At 41.4% G+C, this 16,959-nt stretch overlaps 1 protein-coding gene across 1 annotated transcript in view; it reads left to right on the plus strand.

The window, feature by feature from the left end:
- Positions 1 to 16,959, plus strand: part of slc1a7b (solute carrier family 1 member 7b) — a 51,327-nt gene that overhangs the window by 18,447 nt on the left and 15,921 nt on the right. The window contains exons 3-7 of the mRNA XM_031574254.2: positions 5,681 to 5,896; positions 12,685 to 12,727; positions 14,338 to 14,572; positions 14,904 to 15,003; positions 15,798 to 16,031. Of these exons, the coding sequence (XP_031430114.1) occupies positions 5,681 to 5,896; positions 12,685 to 12,727; positions 14,338 to 14,572; positions 14,904 to 15,003; positions 15,798 to 16,031 (828 nt within the window). The remainder of the gene's footprint in view (positions 1 to 5,680; positions 5,897 to 12,684; positions 12,728 to 14,337; positions 14,573 to 14,903; positions 15,004 to 15,797; positions 16,032 to 16,959) is intronic.

A 16,959-nucleotide genomic window follows, 5' to 3' on the forward strand; every position in this document is an offset into this window, starting at 1 on the left:
GTCATTCAAAGATATCAGCATTGTGATTGTTTTGTTGTGTTTTGTTGTATTTGATGTTATATTTATTTCTTTATTAATAAAGTTCAAAGTATGAGTATTATCTACAAAAAGCGTAATAGTTTGCCATTTGATGTGGTTGGTTTTGGTTCTTTGGAAAATCCTAAAGAGACTTTAATATCAGCAGGAAATTATGAATAAACATAAGAGCTGCCAGTCTCTGCTGTAAAACTGATTGAAATTCAAAACTCAATTTAAAATGCAAATGACTCTGACTCCATCATTTCATTTTCTTTGATACTTAAAATATATTCCTTTTGATCCATCCGTTTTGCAGAATTGATACCTCTCTTAATTAGCTGCAGTCTTTCATCCCCTGTAATTCCGTCAGTCCGGCAGTGTGACAGCGGAAAGGGCCTTGCCTGAACATGAAGAATATGTGTTGCAACTAAGTTCAAAGTATTTGTGCAAAAGACACGATGAGTAATGAATGATACAAGACTGAAGTAGAGGAACACATCTGAAGGCCTTTGACTGTCCCACATCCTGCAAAAAAACACAATTGAAATTTTTCTCATAAGGAACATAAGACTGAGGTAAATGAGTCAATATTAGTATTAATGCCCTTCAAATAATAATACAGATTACAGTTAATCCTCTCAAATTATGTAAACAGTGAAGGATATACCAGAACCATTAAATGCATTTTTTCAGCCTGAGCATACTTGCAGTAAAATAAATTAACACTTTATTCTGCCCATTTTGTCTCAGAGGATACGACACAGAAAAGAGTAAGTTATTATAAAAACTCAAGACTCATTCAATACCTAAAATAAATAGCCCTTACAACTTCCTGCCATTTAATATGATAATTATGTACTATGAGTGCAGAAGGGGAAATTGACATTTCAATGTTAAATCACCTGGCCTTGACCCAGGGCCAGAGAGCAACAATGGCCTGACATTACTTTATTCAAATATAGATTTCAATGGTAGTTTCATAATCACTAATATGACTAATTTCCCATTTCCCGGCACTGGAGATGAAAGCTCAACACCAATAGGCTATTTATGGCAAGCATTACTGATGATTTTTGTAGACACCCTCTTTTGTGATTAGGAGGTTAATTTTCTAGATTTGCCAAGCAGCTGTGTTTTTTGTCTTTTTCATTTTTCTTCTTACATTTAGTCAGGGAGATGGAATAAGAAAGAGTAATCCTATTTGGCATTGATGACTCATATATATCCTTCAGACCTTCTAAAGCTAACTTGAAGCTCTGTTAGTCTACATAATTGTCTTTTGCCAAATCATGGAGAGAAAAAAACATACTCACACAAATAAGATGGCAGACTTGGACAAGGATGTGTTGTTTCTCTCTGTTATACTTGGATTGAGTTACATTGAACACCATCTGTGAACCACACTGAATATAAATGCAGAAGAATATGTTATGTAACTGTAATGTAAATACTGTAACATTGTAGCGTATAACATTGTAAGAACATAATAATTGTTCACATTACCATGGCATATGATTATGATTGAGTAGAGAGTATGATGCTGTCACATATGTATAATTAGTGTGTTACACTGTAACTAAATGTATAGTTAGTTTAACCCCAGGTATCTAACATAAAGAATTACCCATGTCAGTGCATGGAGTGTACGGGTGACATAATCATATATTTTACAAAATCGCCAAATACAATGAGATAATGTGCATTATGTGGAACCATAGCAATTTCAGAAAACTTGTTTAATTGTCAACGACCTCGACCCCATTAAGAATATTACAAATTTGACTGGTCAGAAAGCCTTAAAAGTTAACTAGACATGCTAAACTTCATGCCGCTGTGAGCAGAACGCAGAAGTAGAACGCAGTTTAAACCCCACCTCACTGGCATAATTCTACCAGTGCTAAATGTTCCACTGCTGAAACAACGATACAATCTGCCGCTTATGCCACTACTTACTACCGCTGGTCAGTGTGATCCTTGCCTAACGAATTCTGGAATGATGAGTTGGAGTTACCATACAGAGTGTTACTACAGTGGGAGATACAGATGGTGTGATGATCTGTTCTGTTCTGTTCAGTATGGCCAATCAGATGTGACAGACTGTTAGGGTTGCAAGGCTACTAAGGATGGCAAGGATATTACGCAACTGAAAACAAGTGCTTCATAACCTATCAAGCCTAGTGATTGATGGTACTTCACCAAAAGACTGTATAAAATACCTCCATTTTTTTTTCACAAATCGCACCCTGCATACGTACACACATAGAGAGAAAGAACAAGGAAGTAAGAAAGACCGAAGATTAAGGTGCACATCTGATGGAAGACTGCAGAGTGCCACCATGTCAGCAATTGAGCCAGGATTGTCTGTATAATCATTCTGACCAAAAAAAAGAAGTAAATACCATTGCTAACCTTACTGCGAAGTAAAGGGAGACTATGAAACTGTAAATCAGCCATTGTTTTGAGCAACACCATATTTTGTGGCTGCAATGTGAGAAGATTAAAGTGCAGAGGATAAATAATTCAAGAGCTGCTGTTCAGCAAGAGGCCGTTGAATCAGCTGACTTTATTGAGTGATTCATTGTCTTTGCATCATGTAATTATGGGAGGCTTGGTTTTTGATTGAAGACTGAGATTGTGTCCACGTGGTCATGGTCATTATAGTTTCATCTTCCATGTGTGATTATTGGAGATGAAGACAATCACATCTTGTTCCACCCCCCCTCCCTCAGGTCAAAAGACCACTCCGGATCCAGCCATTACGCTTTGATCCCCGCAAAGGATACATATAATGTTTTATACAACTAGCTCACTCAGTAGGGACGCTATTTTGTTCTCTGTCGCCCACCCCTACACAAGAGGTGGTCATGTCCTACTGTATATAATACCAGAGAGAGACCAGGTTGCGACCGTGGCAACAATATGCTGTTGATTCTGGCCGCAGAACAAGTGCTCGTCCAATGACCCGGTCCAGTGTTACCCGGGAAACAATTCAATAGGGTGAAAGCCAGATTAAGCAGAGACAGGCCTGGCATTTTCTTAATGAATCCGCTGCCACATGTGACTCTGGTTCAGCGTCATCAGGGGATTACCCATTAGGCCATTCTGTGTCTGACCCCTGGCTGTATGGACAGAATGAGCAGCCATTGGTTGGATGACTTTGGCCGAATGGTGCTAAAACGAGGATGGGAACCTCGTTTTCTTGGGCACACGGTAAATTATCCATGGAGGAATTTTTTACTTGTACTCAGATAATTGCCATGATGCAATAAAGTTCAATGATGCCACTTTGATGCATTTCAAGACACGTTTAGATGCTTTAGCCGAAGTGCATGAGATTATTACTATGGAAAGAACAGCCATATTTGTATGAAATAAGGAAGTAAAGGGATTTTGAAATAAGTAAAAAAAAACACGAATCTCTGTGTCCCCTAAATATCCATGGGTGTCGTTTTCCCACTATGTCAGTATAAGGCATTGCGTTTTTTGCACAGTATTCCTTCCCAGTTTAATAAGACCTACAGGAGAAACAAACCTGGTTTTCAGACCGACTTTTTGTGTGTTTATAAAGGCCACATCTTACAGCAGCCAACCCCATAAAAACGATATCTCTCTCTTTTTTATTTTTTAAACCTTTACATGATGAGAGATGTCCGATGACAATCACTAATATGTAATCTATGGTGGGGTTATCCAGATGTTGAGTGGCAAGCAGCAGTCTTTTATAGGGCACAGTATCCGCTAATCTTTTGGAAAGCCACTCAGCGGGCTTGTGCTGGTCTGACTGCTCGTGCTTGAATGGGGTTTTTTTTTCTCCTGTTTTTTTTTCTTTTTTTTCTTCTTCTTCTTTTTTGTTTTTGACTTCGGCCGGCTGTGGCTGGGTCATTTCAGTTTTTGTTTTTCACGTGGCTGTGGCTGAAACAACAAATCTGTAATCTCAAAATGTCCACACACACACACACACACACACACAAACAGGGAGAGGAAAAACAGTGTTCTTTTCTTTCTTATGTGGGTATATCAGGAATAAAAACGGTTACAGTCCCATCCTCACATAAGACTAAAGATCAATCACAATGCACACTGTGGGTCAAACTCAAGAGACTGAGCTAGATTGACAGATATGTGGAGTTGTGTTGACATGGCCGTGGCTTGTGAGAGGATGTGCACATTGTCATGATTGAAACAGACTGAAACTTCAACACATACTGAGAACACAGGCAGGAGGAGGGGGAGCAGAGACACACACAACCCACATATTCTACGGCACACCTACCACTATGTTTATCAAGCAGAGAAATGTCACGGCAATGATTGCAGAAAATGACTGTGCCATAAGCATTAAATGTCAAAATAATTTAGTCTCATTTGAAAACTTCAAACTTTAAAAACCTCACAAGACTAGGGATGGGACAGTATAAATGTGTTATATTACAAGTGACCAAAAATGTTTTATCATAATTCCAGCTGTACTAGCATGCAATAAAAATGTACTATGCTAGTACTGAACTGAACATGCTGGTAAACCTTCCCGTTGTAGGCCTAGAAAATCACATGCACTATTGCTGTCTACTGTTTGTATGATGGATGGACAAATCATCAGTTAGGCAGTGTTGCAAATTCCATTACCTGCGTCTTGTTCATGAGAAATATATTACATTCACGGTATGTGTTGAGGATGTTTTAGTCATTTGTAATTGGATTCATTTTTTCATTTAGCCTGCAAACCATGTTTCGATGCAGACGCATGTGCTAAATAAATTAAATGATGGACATACATGGCCTAAATCGTAGGACTGAATATGTCATAATGCATGTCCCTGTGTAGGCTGCAGACATGTGCAGTGGGTCTAACCTGCTGGTAGCTGCTTAAAGCTTTGAGCGGTGCGGGCTATGGTAAACATATCGACTGAACTCGTGTTTGTCCACTGTTCAGTTCATTGCCTCTTACTGAAGGCTTCAGTGGCTTCATCCGTCCCTTGATTCACAGCAGGTGATTCACAGCAGGACTACGGCAGTAAGCTGTTTGCTCTTTTTACACAATTGTTGGAATCAATATACCATTAAAACATTCTTATACCACTATACCATTAAATAGGGATGTATTGAAATCATACAGTAGGTTTAATTGTAGACACCTTTACGCTGCTATTATATTCTTTTCTTCTTCTTCTACTTCTTCTTATCATCGTCATCTTCTTCTTCTTCTTCTTGTTTTTCTTCTTCTAGTTATTATTATTATTATTATTTTCTTACTATTATGACTATATAAAGACAACCTAACACTATTCCTGTTTAATGTGGCCTCGTGGCTTTCACAGCAATATGGATTTTGAATTGGTTGGAGTAGTTAAAGCATTCAGAGTGGTGTTTTGTCCTAATGACAGAGCCTTCTCTTTCATCTGAGCTGTTCTGTAAATATGTGTGAAAGGCATGCCTCTAGTATTACCAACCACTTAAGGAAGTGTCTAAAATATATATGGATTTGAATTTGTGTATATAAACAAAAAAGGTCAAACAATTGGAAGGAAACGTGATGATTTCACATTTTTTGGCAAGTGAGCTTTTCTCTGTAATACTGGCTAATGTTTGTAAAATATATGTAAGCACGAACGATGCTGAGGGTGTTGAAATTGCTCTCTCTCTCTATCTCTGTCTTCCCCAGTTTGATGTCTGGACTGGCAGCCCTGGAGCCTAAGTGCTCCAGCCGCCTGGGCCTAATCACCGTCTCCTATTACCTGTGGACCACCTTTCTGGCGGTGGTGGTGGGCATCGTCATGGTGCTGATCATCCACCCGGGCGGAATGGCGCAGAAGGAGGATTCGGAGGACAGCGGGAAGCCCATCATGAGCTCAGCCGATGCCTTGCTCGATCTGATCCGGTAAGACACACACAGCAGAGTGTGTGTGTGTGTGTGTGTGTGTGTGTGTGTGTGTGTGTGTGTGTGTGTGTGTGAGAGAGAGAGAGAGAGCAAGTTTACTGCTGGCAAAAAAGCTGGACATGCAATCCCAGAAGAGTGCGTGCATCAAAGATGTTTACAGCTGTCAAAAAGCTGGACGTGGAAACCTAAAGCAGAGCTTGTTGACTGCGGTGCTGAAACCCCTAAAGGGTTCTGAATCTTGACATGCCACGTCGCTCGGCGGTTGGGTTGAAGCTTGAAAGCTCTCTGTCTTATGAGCCTTTTCTACTTGTTTGACTACGTGCCAGACAGAGTCTGAATCCTGATCCTGACCTGGTGTGAGTCCGCCACATCTGGGCCACATCTGGGCCACATCTGGGCCAGTGTTAGATGCCATGCTGCTACTCATATGCATCCAACACATTGATCATTTCTTTTCTCCTGAGAGGCAAACCGACATATCAACACTGTCTTCAGATACTTGGCTTGGATTGACGTATTTCCAAGATGCAATGCAGAGGAGAATGTTACCGTAAATGCGAAGTTCAAACAGTTTGACACCAAGTGTAGGAGACAGAATGGATCAGCATTACTGTAGGGCTACAGCAGACTTCTAGTGGTATTACAGTACTTTGGTAGACTGTATCTGGTGTTGATGTATGTCATTTACTGCATTGGAAATACTGCAGTAAATATTTAGCATATTCAGGCCTTTTTGTTGTAATGTAGCAAGCCTATATAGTGCAGTAACACATGCAATTCTAGCATATGAGCATTTTAGAATTATTAGTTTACTGTCATATTACAAACATTATTACTGTAGTCCAAAGAAGTGTTTGTCTGTGTTTTTTCTCTTTTTTTAATGCAACACTACAGTAATCTATGCTAAACTGGAGGACCCAGCAACATCTTATAGATGCAATTAGCAATGCTTCAAGTTGTTAGTGTTTTTTAGGTCATTCTACTCTGAGAGGGAACATGTGTTAAAGTTACGGCAGAATTGATTGTGGTGTGGTTGTTGTAGTGCATTTTGCACCAAAGGTTAACTGATATGCAGAGGTGTGTGTCTGTAAAGCCCACTGTGTTAAGTGTTTGGGAAAAGTATCCATGGTATAGGTACAAGAACTAAAATGATTGGAAAAAACTGTAAAAACATTTACATCTTAAGGAATCTGTCTCTAGTTCTTTCATTTTTAATTTAAAAGCATTAAGCAAGATTAATTCCTTTAGTTTCAAGACATTTTGCAACATATTCCATGCCGAGGGTGCAGAGTACACAAAAGCCCTCTTTCCAACTTCCGTACGGGCATAAGGGACAGATAGCATGACGCAGTCCTGAGAACGCGAAGAGTATTTCCCGGCACTTTTCAGTTTACTAGGTACAGGCTTTTTTTTTTTTTTTTTTTACAGATTTTCCTCCTCTCAAGAGCCCACTTTAGATTCATGGAGATGACTGTGGCACTGCCGATAAGGGGAGAAGCTGTCTATTGTGTCTTTATCCAGATGATAATACAAAAATAAGCATGTTCAAAAAGCCTAAAAAAGCTCAAACTCCATGAATTGTATTAGATTTAACTGTACCTAATGTTTTCTGAGTGCCAAGGAGAGTGGGAAGTGAAAGGGCAGAGAAGTGTGCTGAGGGAGACCCAGTGTGTGTGTGTGTGTGTGTGTGTGTGTGTGTGTGTGTGTGTGTGTGTCTGTGTGTCTGTGTGTCTGTGTGTGTGTCTGTGTGTGTGTGTGTGTGTGTCTGTGTGTGTGTCTGTGTGTGTGTGTGTGTGTGTGTGTGTGCCGTCGCTGCCTCCTCTGTTCAGCTCATGGAGCGATCTAATTACCAGCAGGAACCAGACGAGTGTGCCGAGTAGACAAGACTTTTAATACAGCTTGATGTCCTTACATAGACACACACACACACACACACACACACACACACACACACACACACACACACACACACACACACACACACACACACACAGAAACACATACTCACACATACACACACACACACACACACACACACACACACACACAGAAACACATACTCACACACACACACACACACACACCCACACACAGAAACATATATTCACACATACACAAACACACACACACAGAAACATATACTCACACATACACACACACACACACACACACATAGAAACACATACACACACACACACACACACACACACACACACACACACGCACACACACACATACTCACATACTCACACACACAGAAACACATTCTCACATGCACACACAGAAACATATACTCACATACACACACACACCATGAGAGATACACACTATGTTGAAGTGTTTGTAAGCAATATTAGTTACACACAGGAAAAGCTGTTAAATTCCTTGTGGTGGTTGGGGAATTCCCACAGTGGCCAGTCCTCTCCCTGTCACCTGCAAGTACTCATACCCAACAACCTAACTAGTATAACAACTGCCCAACCATAGATCCTGAGCAGCAGGATACAACAGCATCGCACAACTGGCTGGAGACAAGCACAACATGTGCGGCATGTTGCACGCGGATTCATAAAGGCCCACCTTCACAGTACCACAATCGCTGTCTGTAGCCCAATGGCTGCCCTCAGCCACAACCACTGCCCTGCTTTATCAGCATTCAACAGAAATGTTTTGGTTACAGTTTTTCTCAATTGCTAACACACATTTTTTGAAAGCATGCCTCGTTTCCTCAAAACTCTAAACACAAATCCCAAAACCACTCACACAAAATGCAAAACCCTTTATACATCCTGCAAAAGGCAACTTTGCTTTCAAAACAGTGTTATGTCACCTCAAAAGGGTACTTTGTTTTCTAATGAAAAACACAGCCCATTATATGAGTAGACATTCTAAGCATCGATTGAACACTGATGTGCTCAATGGAAAACACTACTATGAAATGGGAAAACACCAGTATGAAGGCCTTATCAGGAACATTATGTTACTATACGCTTACTCCTGTAGTAAAATATAACTGTACAATGTTTTTACGAAAATATAAAACAACACACAAATATACAGTAACAACTAAAATATTTCTTTATTTTTTCCAAAAGTGCTGTAGCCTATACATCACAGCAAACACAAATGAATGTGTAAATGATTTGCACAGAACAAACAATAGGATATAGGCCAGTACAGTAAAAAAAAAAAAGAAAGAAAAATGTAAAATGAAAAAGGACAAAAAACTACTGCATCCTGTTCTAGCTCAAGACAATATTGACAATGTGCTATCAGAAATACACCTACACAGTGTTGTGAATGTTGTTGCATTTTGTGTGAGTGGTTTAGGGATTTGTGTTTAGAGTTTTGAGAAAACGAGGCATGCTTCATGTGTGTAAGCAATCGAGAAAAACTGTAACATTGGATTGGATTACAATACAGTACAGTAATGTGTCAGTGCTGATAGGACGCAATCAGTTGTGAAAATGTATATGACTTACTTGCACATAGTCATAGCATAACTGTTTGACTGTCGGAGTTTCTGACAAAAGGCACCCTGTACACCTGCTTTATTCTCAAGGTGTTCCGCCTTAGAACACAGTCCACTGTGGCTAGGCTCACTGTATTGATGTTTAGGAATATGTCTTGGTCATCAATGGTTGCACTTTGTATTTGTTTACGTAATTTTACAGATACAGTACAATGGAAAATACAAGAATACTATGCTCCTGATAAGGCATTCAAACTAGTGTTTTCCTGTCATAGTAGTGTTTCTTACCTATTCCCTCTTCTGAATGTCCAGAGAATGGATGCAACTGAGAAGCGGCTTATATTTGGTTGAACCCTCTGGCCAGCCTCCTGGATGGTCAAACCATGGTTGACCATATGGTTGACCACAGTGGCCCGAATCTCATCAGAGATAATGGCTCTCCTTCTTGCTCTTTCTCTTCATCCTCTTCATCCTCCTCCTCCTCCTCCTCCTCCTCCTCCTCCTCCTCTTACTCTCACTCCTCTGCCTTTCTGATCACCTCTCACTTCAATGTTGCCATCAATTGTTCTCCAAACCAGGAGCTAACCTGTGGCCATCATATTGCTAAAGCTTTGATTTCAAATTGCACAACAGCCTTTGAAATGGAAGTTTTGCCAATTGAATAGCAGTGTGTTCTGTCTGAACACAAGGAGGTTTTGGCATTGATGAAGTGTGCAAAGTAGAGAGGATGGTGTTTAGTGTTTTGAAGAAAGTGTGGTTAACAATTGAAATTTGTGTCTAAAGCACATAATTGTGTGTTGTGTTTTGAAGAAAGTGCGGTTAACAATTGAAATTTGTGTCTAAAGCACATAATTGTGCTTATAGTTTAGCAGAATTGGTTTAGGGAGTTGGCACATGAGTTACAGGTTGTGGTCATTGTGCCATAAGTTCCAGTTTTTGAATGTAATCAATCGAGAAAAACTGTAATTTAGCTACAACGCTTCTAACACCTATCTCCGCTGGTCTTGTGTGTGCTTGCCAACCTCTTTGCCTTGTTTCCGCTATTAGTTCCGCATACTTTAGCTTCTTCCTTTCAAATGCTTCCTCAATCGCATCTTCAAAAGGGAATTGTTAACTTAATAAAGAATCACAATCAGAATACAATACCAAGTCTGGTCTCATAGCAGTCACACAATACATTGTGGAAATTAAAGTTGTACACCAACATCAGCCAGCAATCTCCAATCCTGCGCTTTGCCCCATTTGCCAGTCCTGTTTGTACGTGCCTGGTGTCCACTTTTGGGCCTCTTTCACAGAAAAGAAATCCCTGTTATTAACTGGCAAAGAGTTAACCTTCACTAGATTATTCTTATTATGATCTTAAAACCTGATTATGCCTTCACATGTAGTGACCCTGAGTCAGGCTTGTTTTACATCCAGACATGTGTTTTAATGAGCCAACACCCAAACACACCTTGCAGCTTTTGTCTTCACCCCCCTACTGACTGGGGTTCTGTGGCAGCTGCAACAGAAAGTCTGCTAGCATACTTCGCATTGGGAGCGAGCAAAGCAAGTTATCACGAAGGTGACCCGCAAACTCTGCAAGTTGAACAAAAGTAACGACCGTTTCCTCTGCAATAGTACAAGGAATCTTCTCCCGTGTATAACTTTAAAAAAATAAAAGTCTCTCTGGAGATTTTCTGTGAGCGTATGAAATTGCCTCTGTTAATAACTCTGAACTCAGTCTCTTAGTCAATAAAGCAGTACTCTGGTGGCCTGGCTAACATCACATGTGCAATACTGCCATTTTACATACATCCCTGACATCTTCAGGAGGTAACTCTATTCAACATCATTCCCTTTACCTTTAGTGAGTTTATCTCTGGAGTTTATCATGTGGAGATTCTAATTAATTACAATGCAGCTAATGACAAATGCTCATCACATCACACTGATGTATGCAAAGCAGAGGCTTGTTTACTATGCACAATAGCACATTTACATTTCAAGGCCACAGTTTGACTAGGTGTAAAATCTGTGGTATTTGTCCAAAGTCCTCTTCCTGTTATTCAAGTCCAGAGATGATGGCATTTGATCGATCTCCCACTTTCTCACCGTGTTTGCTTGGTTTGGATGCGGTTGTCGATGTTGTATTTGACTTTGCCATAACCAGTGCGTCATGCAGTTGTTTTTTGGCACAGCTCTGTGAGTCCTTTTGGTTCGTCTGTGTGTTCTTGGCGCCATGGTGATGCGAGAATGTCATAATGTGCCTCTTTGTTGATAGTGAAACTCATTGTTTCATCAGGAAAGGCACACAAACAAGGTTGTTTGCCATGCTGTTTTTGGCATGGAGCGGCAGTCTGTGGGCGCACAAAAGGCTTTCCTGTTGCTAATGTGGCTTTTCAAATCCCATGGCGAGGGTCAGAGGCAGCAGGCTGTGGTGCTCATAACAGAGATGTTTCAGGCATATTAAATACTGTGTACGCAAAAACTGCGGCCTGTTCTCCAAGCCACGGCATGCAGAGGTTCCACATGAAAGAGGAACCAGGCCCATGGGGAGAGAGGCCATGAATGTCCTGATAAAACTAAATAAAAAGGCTCTGAAGCTTTTACACAGCACTGGAAGTCTAATATAATATATGCCCATTTGTTTTACTTCACAAATGTGTGTGAAATGTAAAATAGTAGCTTTCATGTATCCAAATTGTCCTGCCAAACCTGACTGTGATCAGAAAGTTAATCATGTTAGCGTTTATTCAGCCGGGTCTCCTCACAGTCGTGGCTGTTTAAAGGGCTTGTGAATTTGAACAGAACAATTTCTCTATCTCTATGTCTATTACAAGAGCACCTCTAGAACATTACAAAATCTCATTACATTACCTTAAATCTCTCTTCCAGCTTTAGAATCAACATTTCTTACATGGCCTGCCCACGTATCCACTGCGAGGAACGTTGTTGAATAAGGGCCCCATTTACCCATAAATGCCATGTTACACAGAGTGTGATAGCCTCAGTCATGATTCCGAAAGAAGAAAAAGCAAGACAACGTCACCAATGGCATTGCAATCACAAATGTACTCATCCTAGGCAGCACCTTTCAGAATTGGCCTTGGTGAAAGCATGCTAGTTGGTCAGATTGCTCCCTGTCATTGAGTGTTTTGTCACAGTCACAGTTAGTGTGCCGCAGTTTTGTTCAGGAGATTCTGTGCTGATTGAAGGATCTTTTTGTTCTCTAACGAGTGTGTGACAGAATGCCAGAGTCCTTGTCCACAGCCTCTATGGTTCCCCACCCTTTTGTCTGTGATTTCATGTGAAAACATCTCTGCTCTCTTCACAGAAACATGTTCCCGGCCAACCTCGTACAAGCCACCTTTCAACAGGTGAGTCCTAATTGGAGTCCTTATTGATTTTTTTTATCTTATAGTTCATCCAGTGTCCGTCATAGCCAACACACTATGAAAGGATAATAATAACCAGAGATATTGATCTTTTAGGAGGAGATGCTTTGTCCCTGCATTCATTGCTTTTTGCCCCATAAAAGGGCATTGTGAGAGGCCAGCCTGGTAAAGCATGTAATGTATGTTTCAGTGACTGGTGGTGTTTTCCCTGCTCTGCCCGATTAGAGAGCCTTTGTTGTAATTGGATGAGGCTCTTTTGTCACTGTACTCTTGTTTTGCTTGTGTCAAGGGCCTGACAGGCTGCATGAAAAACCATAGTCCTCCACAGTCCAAACACGGTGTTAACCTGTAGGTCAGAACATTAGTAATACTGTGATGTCATCCAGTCAGAGAGGTACTATGCAGCCCACTGAAAATAAGTTTAATGATGAGGTTTCCTTCAAGTGAGTGAAAAAATGATATGCATTCTGTTAGCTTATTATTTATATTTTGTCTGAATCGGCATTAGAAACTTATGAGATTCATATTATGTAACCTATGAGGTGACAAGCCCTGTATTGCACAGGGCTCAAACTTGCAACCTTGACTATAGAAGGCGGGCATGCTAGCAAGGAGTCACAAGAGCTAGCATCAAGGTGACCTTGAGTTTACACCCTACATACATAGTTTACACCCTACAAATTCCTAGGAGCCAATTTATCAGATGACCTCTCATGGTCTGTCAACACCTCAGAGACAGTAAAAAAGGCACAGCAGCGACTACACTTCCTGAGAGTACTCAGGAAAAACAACCTGGAGTGTAAACTGATGGTGGCCTTCTACCGCACCACTATCGAAAGTGTACTAACCTACTGCATCTCGGCGTGGTACTCCGGTTGCACCGCAGCAGACAAGAGAGCCCTCCAAAGGGTCATCAACACAGCACAAAAAATCACTGGCTGCTCACTGCCCTCCCTGGAATCCATTGCCCGCTCCCGCTACCTTAGCAGGGCCAATAACATCTTAAAAGACTCCTCTCACCCAGGCCACCACCTGTTTACTCTCCTGCCCTCAGGCAGACGGTACAGATCCTTTAGAGCAAGGACCACGCGTCTTAAGAACAGTTTTTTCCCGACAGCCATCAGAACTCTAAATACCGACATGCACTAAACACTAAGCACTTTATTGACTACAAGTCACATACCATCTCAGTCACCTTACACATGTGCATAAACAAAGCTGTATTAATTGATGTATTTATTGAAGTACTTTAGTCTATGCCACCGCACTTTGTTCTACTCTTAATGTATATATATATTTTGGGGGGGCTGTTCCTACTGTTTTTGGATAGTTGTAGTATTGTTATGTTATATGTTGTTGTTGTGTTATATGTTGTCCCTCGTCACACCAACAGGAGACGCACTCAAAATTTCGTTGTATGAATACAATGACAATAAAGGCTTTTCTATATTTCTTTCTACATAGTGCTGTTTCCATTGACTTTACTGCACCTACAAGAACGGAAGATTTTAGAAACTATAAAAAGAATTAAAATAGTCAGTCAATCTTCCACAGAGTGATTCCTGTCCTCTCATCTCTCATCCCCCAACCAGTATCGGACCAACAGCGTGCCCATCATGCAGTCCCCAAAGCCCACGATCGCGCAGAGCCTCACAGAGAGCACCACCAAGAGGCCTCTGATCTACGGCATCCAGGATGACAACGGAACCGACATCCAGAACTTCCAGCTGGACCTGACGCCACCACCGGACGTGGTCTTTCGCACGTTACCAGGAACCAGCGATGGCATGAACGTCCTGGGAATTGTGATCTTCTCAGCAACAATGGGTAAACAACAATCACTCACCTGCATTATACAGAGAAAAACATATTCATTTAAGTTTAAGTTGAGTTAAGTTTCAGGAATTTAAGGAGACCCGAAGTCTTTAATTCATTCTATAATAATTAAGTTAATTACATTCAAACAGATGAATGAATACTAAATATTTAATTACACAAGTCTGTACTGATGTTAACTAACCTCCTGTTTACTGTAAACATCAGAGTACCAAACGCCGTATTTCGGGTGGGGCGGTTCAAGCTCACTATTGTGAGTGCATGTAGTATTTTCTATCAGTAGACTGCAGTAGACCACTGATGTGTTTGTGTTTGTGTTCAGGAATAATGCTGGGCAGAATGGGTCCGAATGGGAGCGCCTTGGTCAACTTCTGCCAGAGTCTGAATGAAGCTGTGCTTAGAATCGTCGCCATTGTCATCTGGTACGGTTTTGTTGTAACTATGAAACACTGTGAAGGCATTTTTTGCTGAAATGTCTTGCAATCAACACATCAATGACACACAACATGCTTTCTCCTAAGCGGCTTTCACATTAGGGTAAACACGTCATGAAAAAAGACTAGAAACATTTCTATAAATAGTAGCACCAAAGTATAAAACATGTTTTCCCAATGGTATGAAACTGCAAATGCACTTTTCTTATAGCCTAGCTGGCAAAGCAGACCTGGAAAAGAGACCTAGCATTAAGGTGATACAACAGCAGCACATTCAGCGAAAATGAGAATACTGGAATGTGAATATAAAAGCCCTCTGTACAGGGAATATGGGAATTTGAGAAGAGGCCAGTAAAACGTGTGATTGATATTGTGTGGTTACTTCTACTATTTCACTTCTTCAGTACACATCTCTACTGCTGGTCAGATTGTAGCAAGCAAGTTTGAATCGTGACATGTGACAGTAAGAGCACATAAGAGTGATTGCTGCTGGCTCTGGCCCATGTCTGGCCCTGATCTGGCCCTGGTCTGGCCCTGGTCTGGCCCTGGTCTGGCCCTGGTCTGGTCCTGGTCTGGCTCACATCCAGCTATTCAGCTATAGGCCAGCTGGGGTGCAGCTCATTATGCCTGTGAAATGCCTGGGAATTTAACACTAATATTTGGAGGAATTTAAATGAGCAGAAATCCGTCTTTCAAGTCTTTCAATAACGAGTCCACGTGTTCATGCATGGCAGCCATGTTCCTCATGGTTCTTCTCCATATTCTGCATTCCAACCAACCAGGTACTTCCCGTTTGGAATCGTGTTCCTGGTGGCGGGAAAGATCCTGGAGATGAGCGACCCCTCCGCCATGGGAAAGAAGCTGGGCTTCTATGCTATTACCGTGGTGATGGGGCTGATCTTACATGGCCTCTTCATCCTACCAAGCATGTATTTCTTCATCACTAAGAAGAGCCCAATTGTATACATCAGGGGCATCCTGCAGGCACTGCTCATCTCCCTAGCAACCTCCTCCAGGTAGGAACGGCATCCTGCCATACATACTAGTAGGCACGGGAGTGAGATCAGTGCATCTGTGTTCTAAGCTGAATGACAATTTTTTTCTTCCTTGTGGTAGGTTTGCATTCAGTGTGATCTCTAGCTCTCACTATCTCTCCACATTTTCTGTCATTCACTCTCTCTTTCTCTCTTTCTCTCTCTCTCTCTCTCTCTCTCTTTCTCTCCCAATTCAATTCAATTCAATTCAGCTTTATTAGCATGAATGTTTTTTAACACTATTGCCAAAGCTTCTCTCTCTCTCTCTCTCTCTCTCTCTCTCTCTCTCGCTCTCTCTCTCTCTCTCTCTCTCTCTCTGTCACTAACTCTCACACAAGCACACACAAACACACACAGGCTCGGCCCACTTAAAAACACAATTCATGACTACAGGTGGGCATGAGTCCTCCATCTAGCTATTTAATCATTGCAGGCAAGTCATTGTGAGTCATGACAACCTCTCCAGATCCTATTCCCACTTGCCAGTCACATCATACTCACTGCAGGAGTCTCCCCACACACATCACCCATCCTGAGCGCCTCTCTCTCTCTCTCACTCACTCTCTCTTTCTCACTCTCACTCTCTCTCACTCACTCTCACACACTCTCACACACTCTCTCACTCTCTCTCACTCTCTCTCACTCACTCTCACACACTCTCACTCTCACTCTCTCTCTCTCTCTCTCTCTCTCTCTCTCACTATCTCACTCTCTCTCACTCTCTCTCACTCTCTCTCTCTCACTCTTTCTCACACTCTCTCACACTCTTTCTTTCTCTCTCTCTCTCTCTCTCTCTCTCTCTCTCTCTGTTGTTTTTTTCCGACCTGTCTTAGCCAGCACTCATTCATCTCACATTCCTGTGGAGAGGATATATGACTCTGTTTTTCTTCCCACCTGCTAGTGGGCTTTT

The sequence above is a fragment of the Clupea harengus genome, chromosome 10, assembly GCF_900700415.2.
Source record: "Clupea harengus chromosome 10, Ch_v2.0.2, whole genome shotgun sequence".
Classification (NCBI taxonomy): domain Eukaryota; kingdom Metazoa; phylum Chordata; class Actinopteri; order Clupeiformes; family Clupeidae; genus Clupea; species Clupea harengus.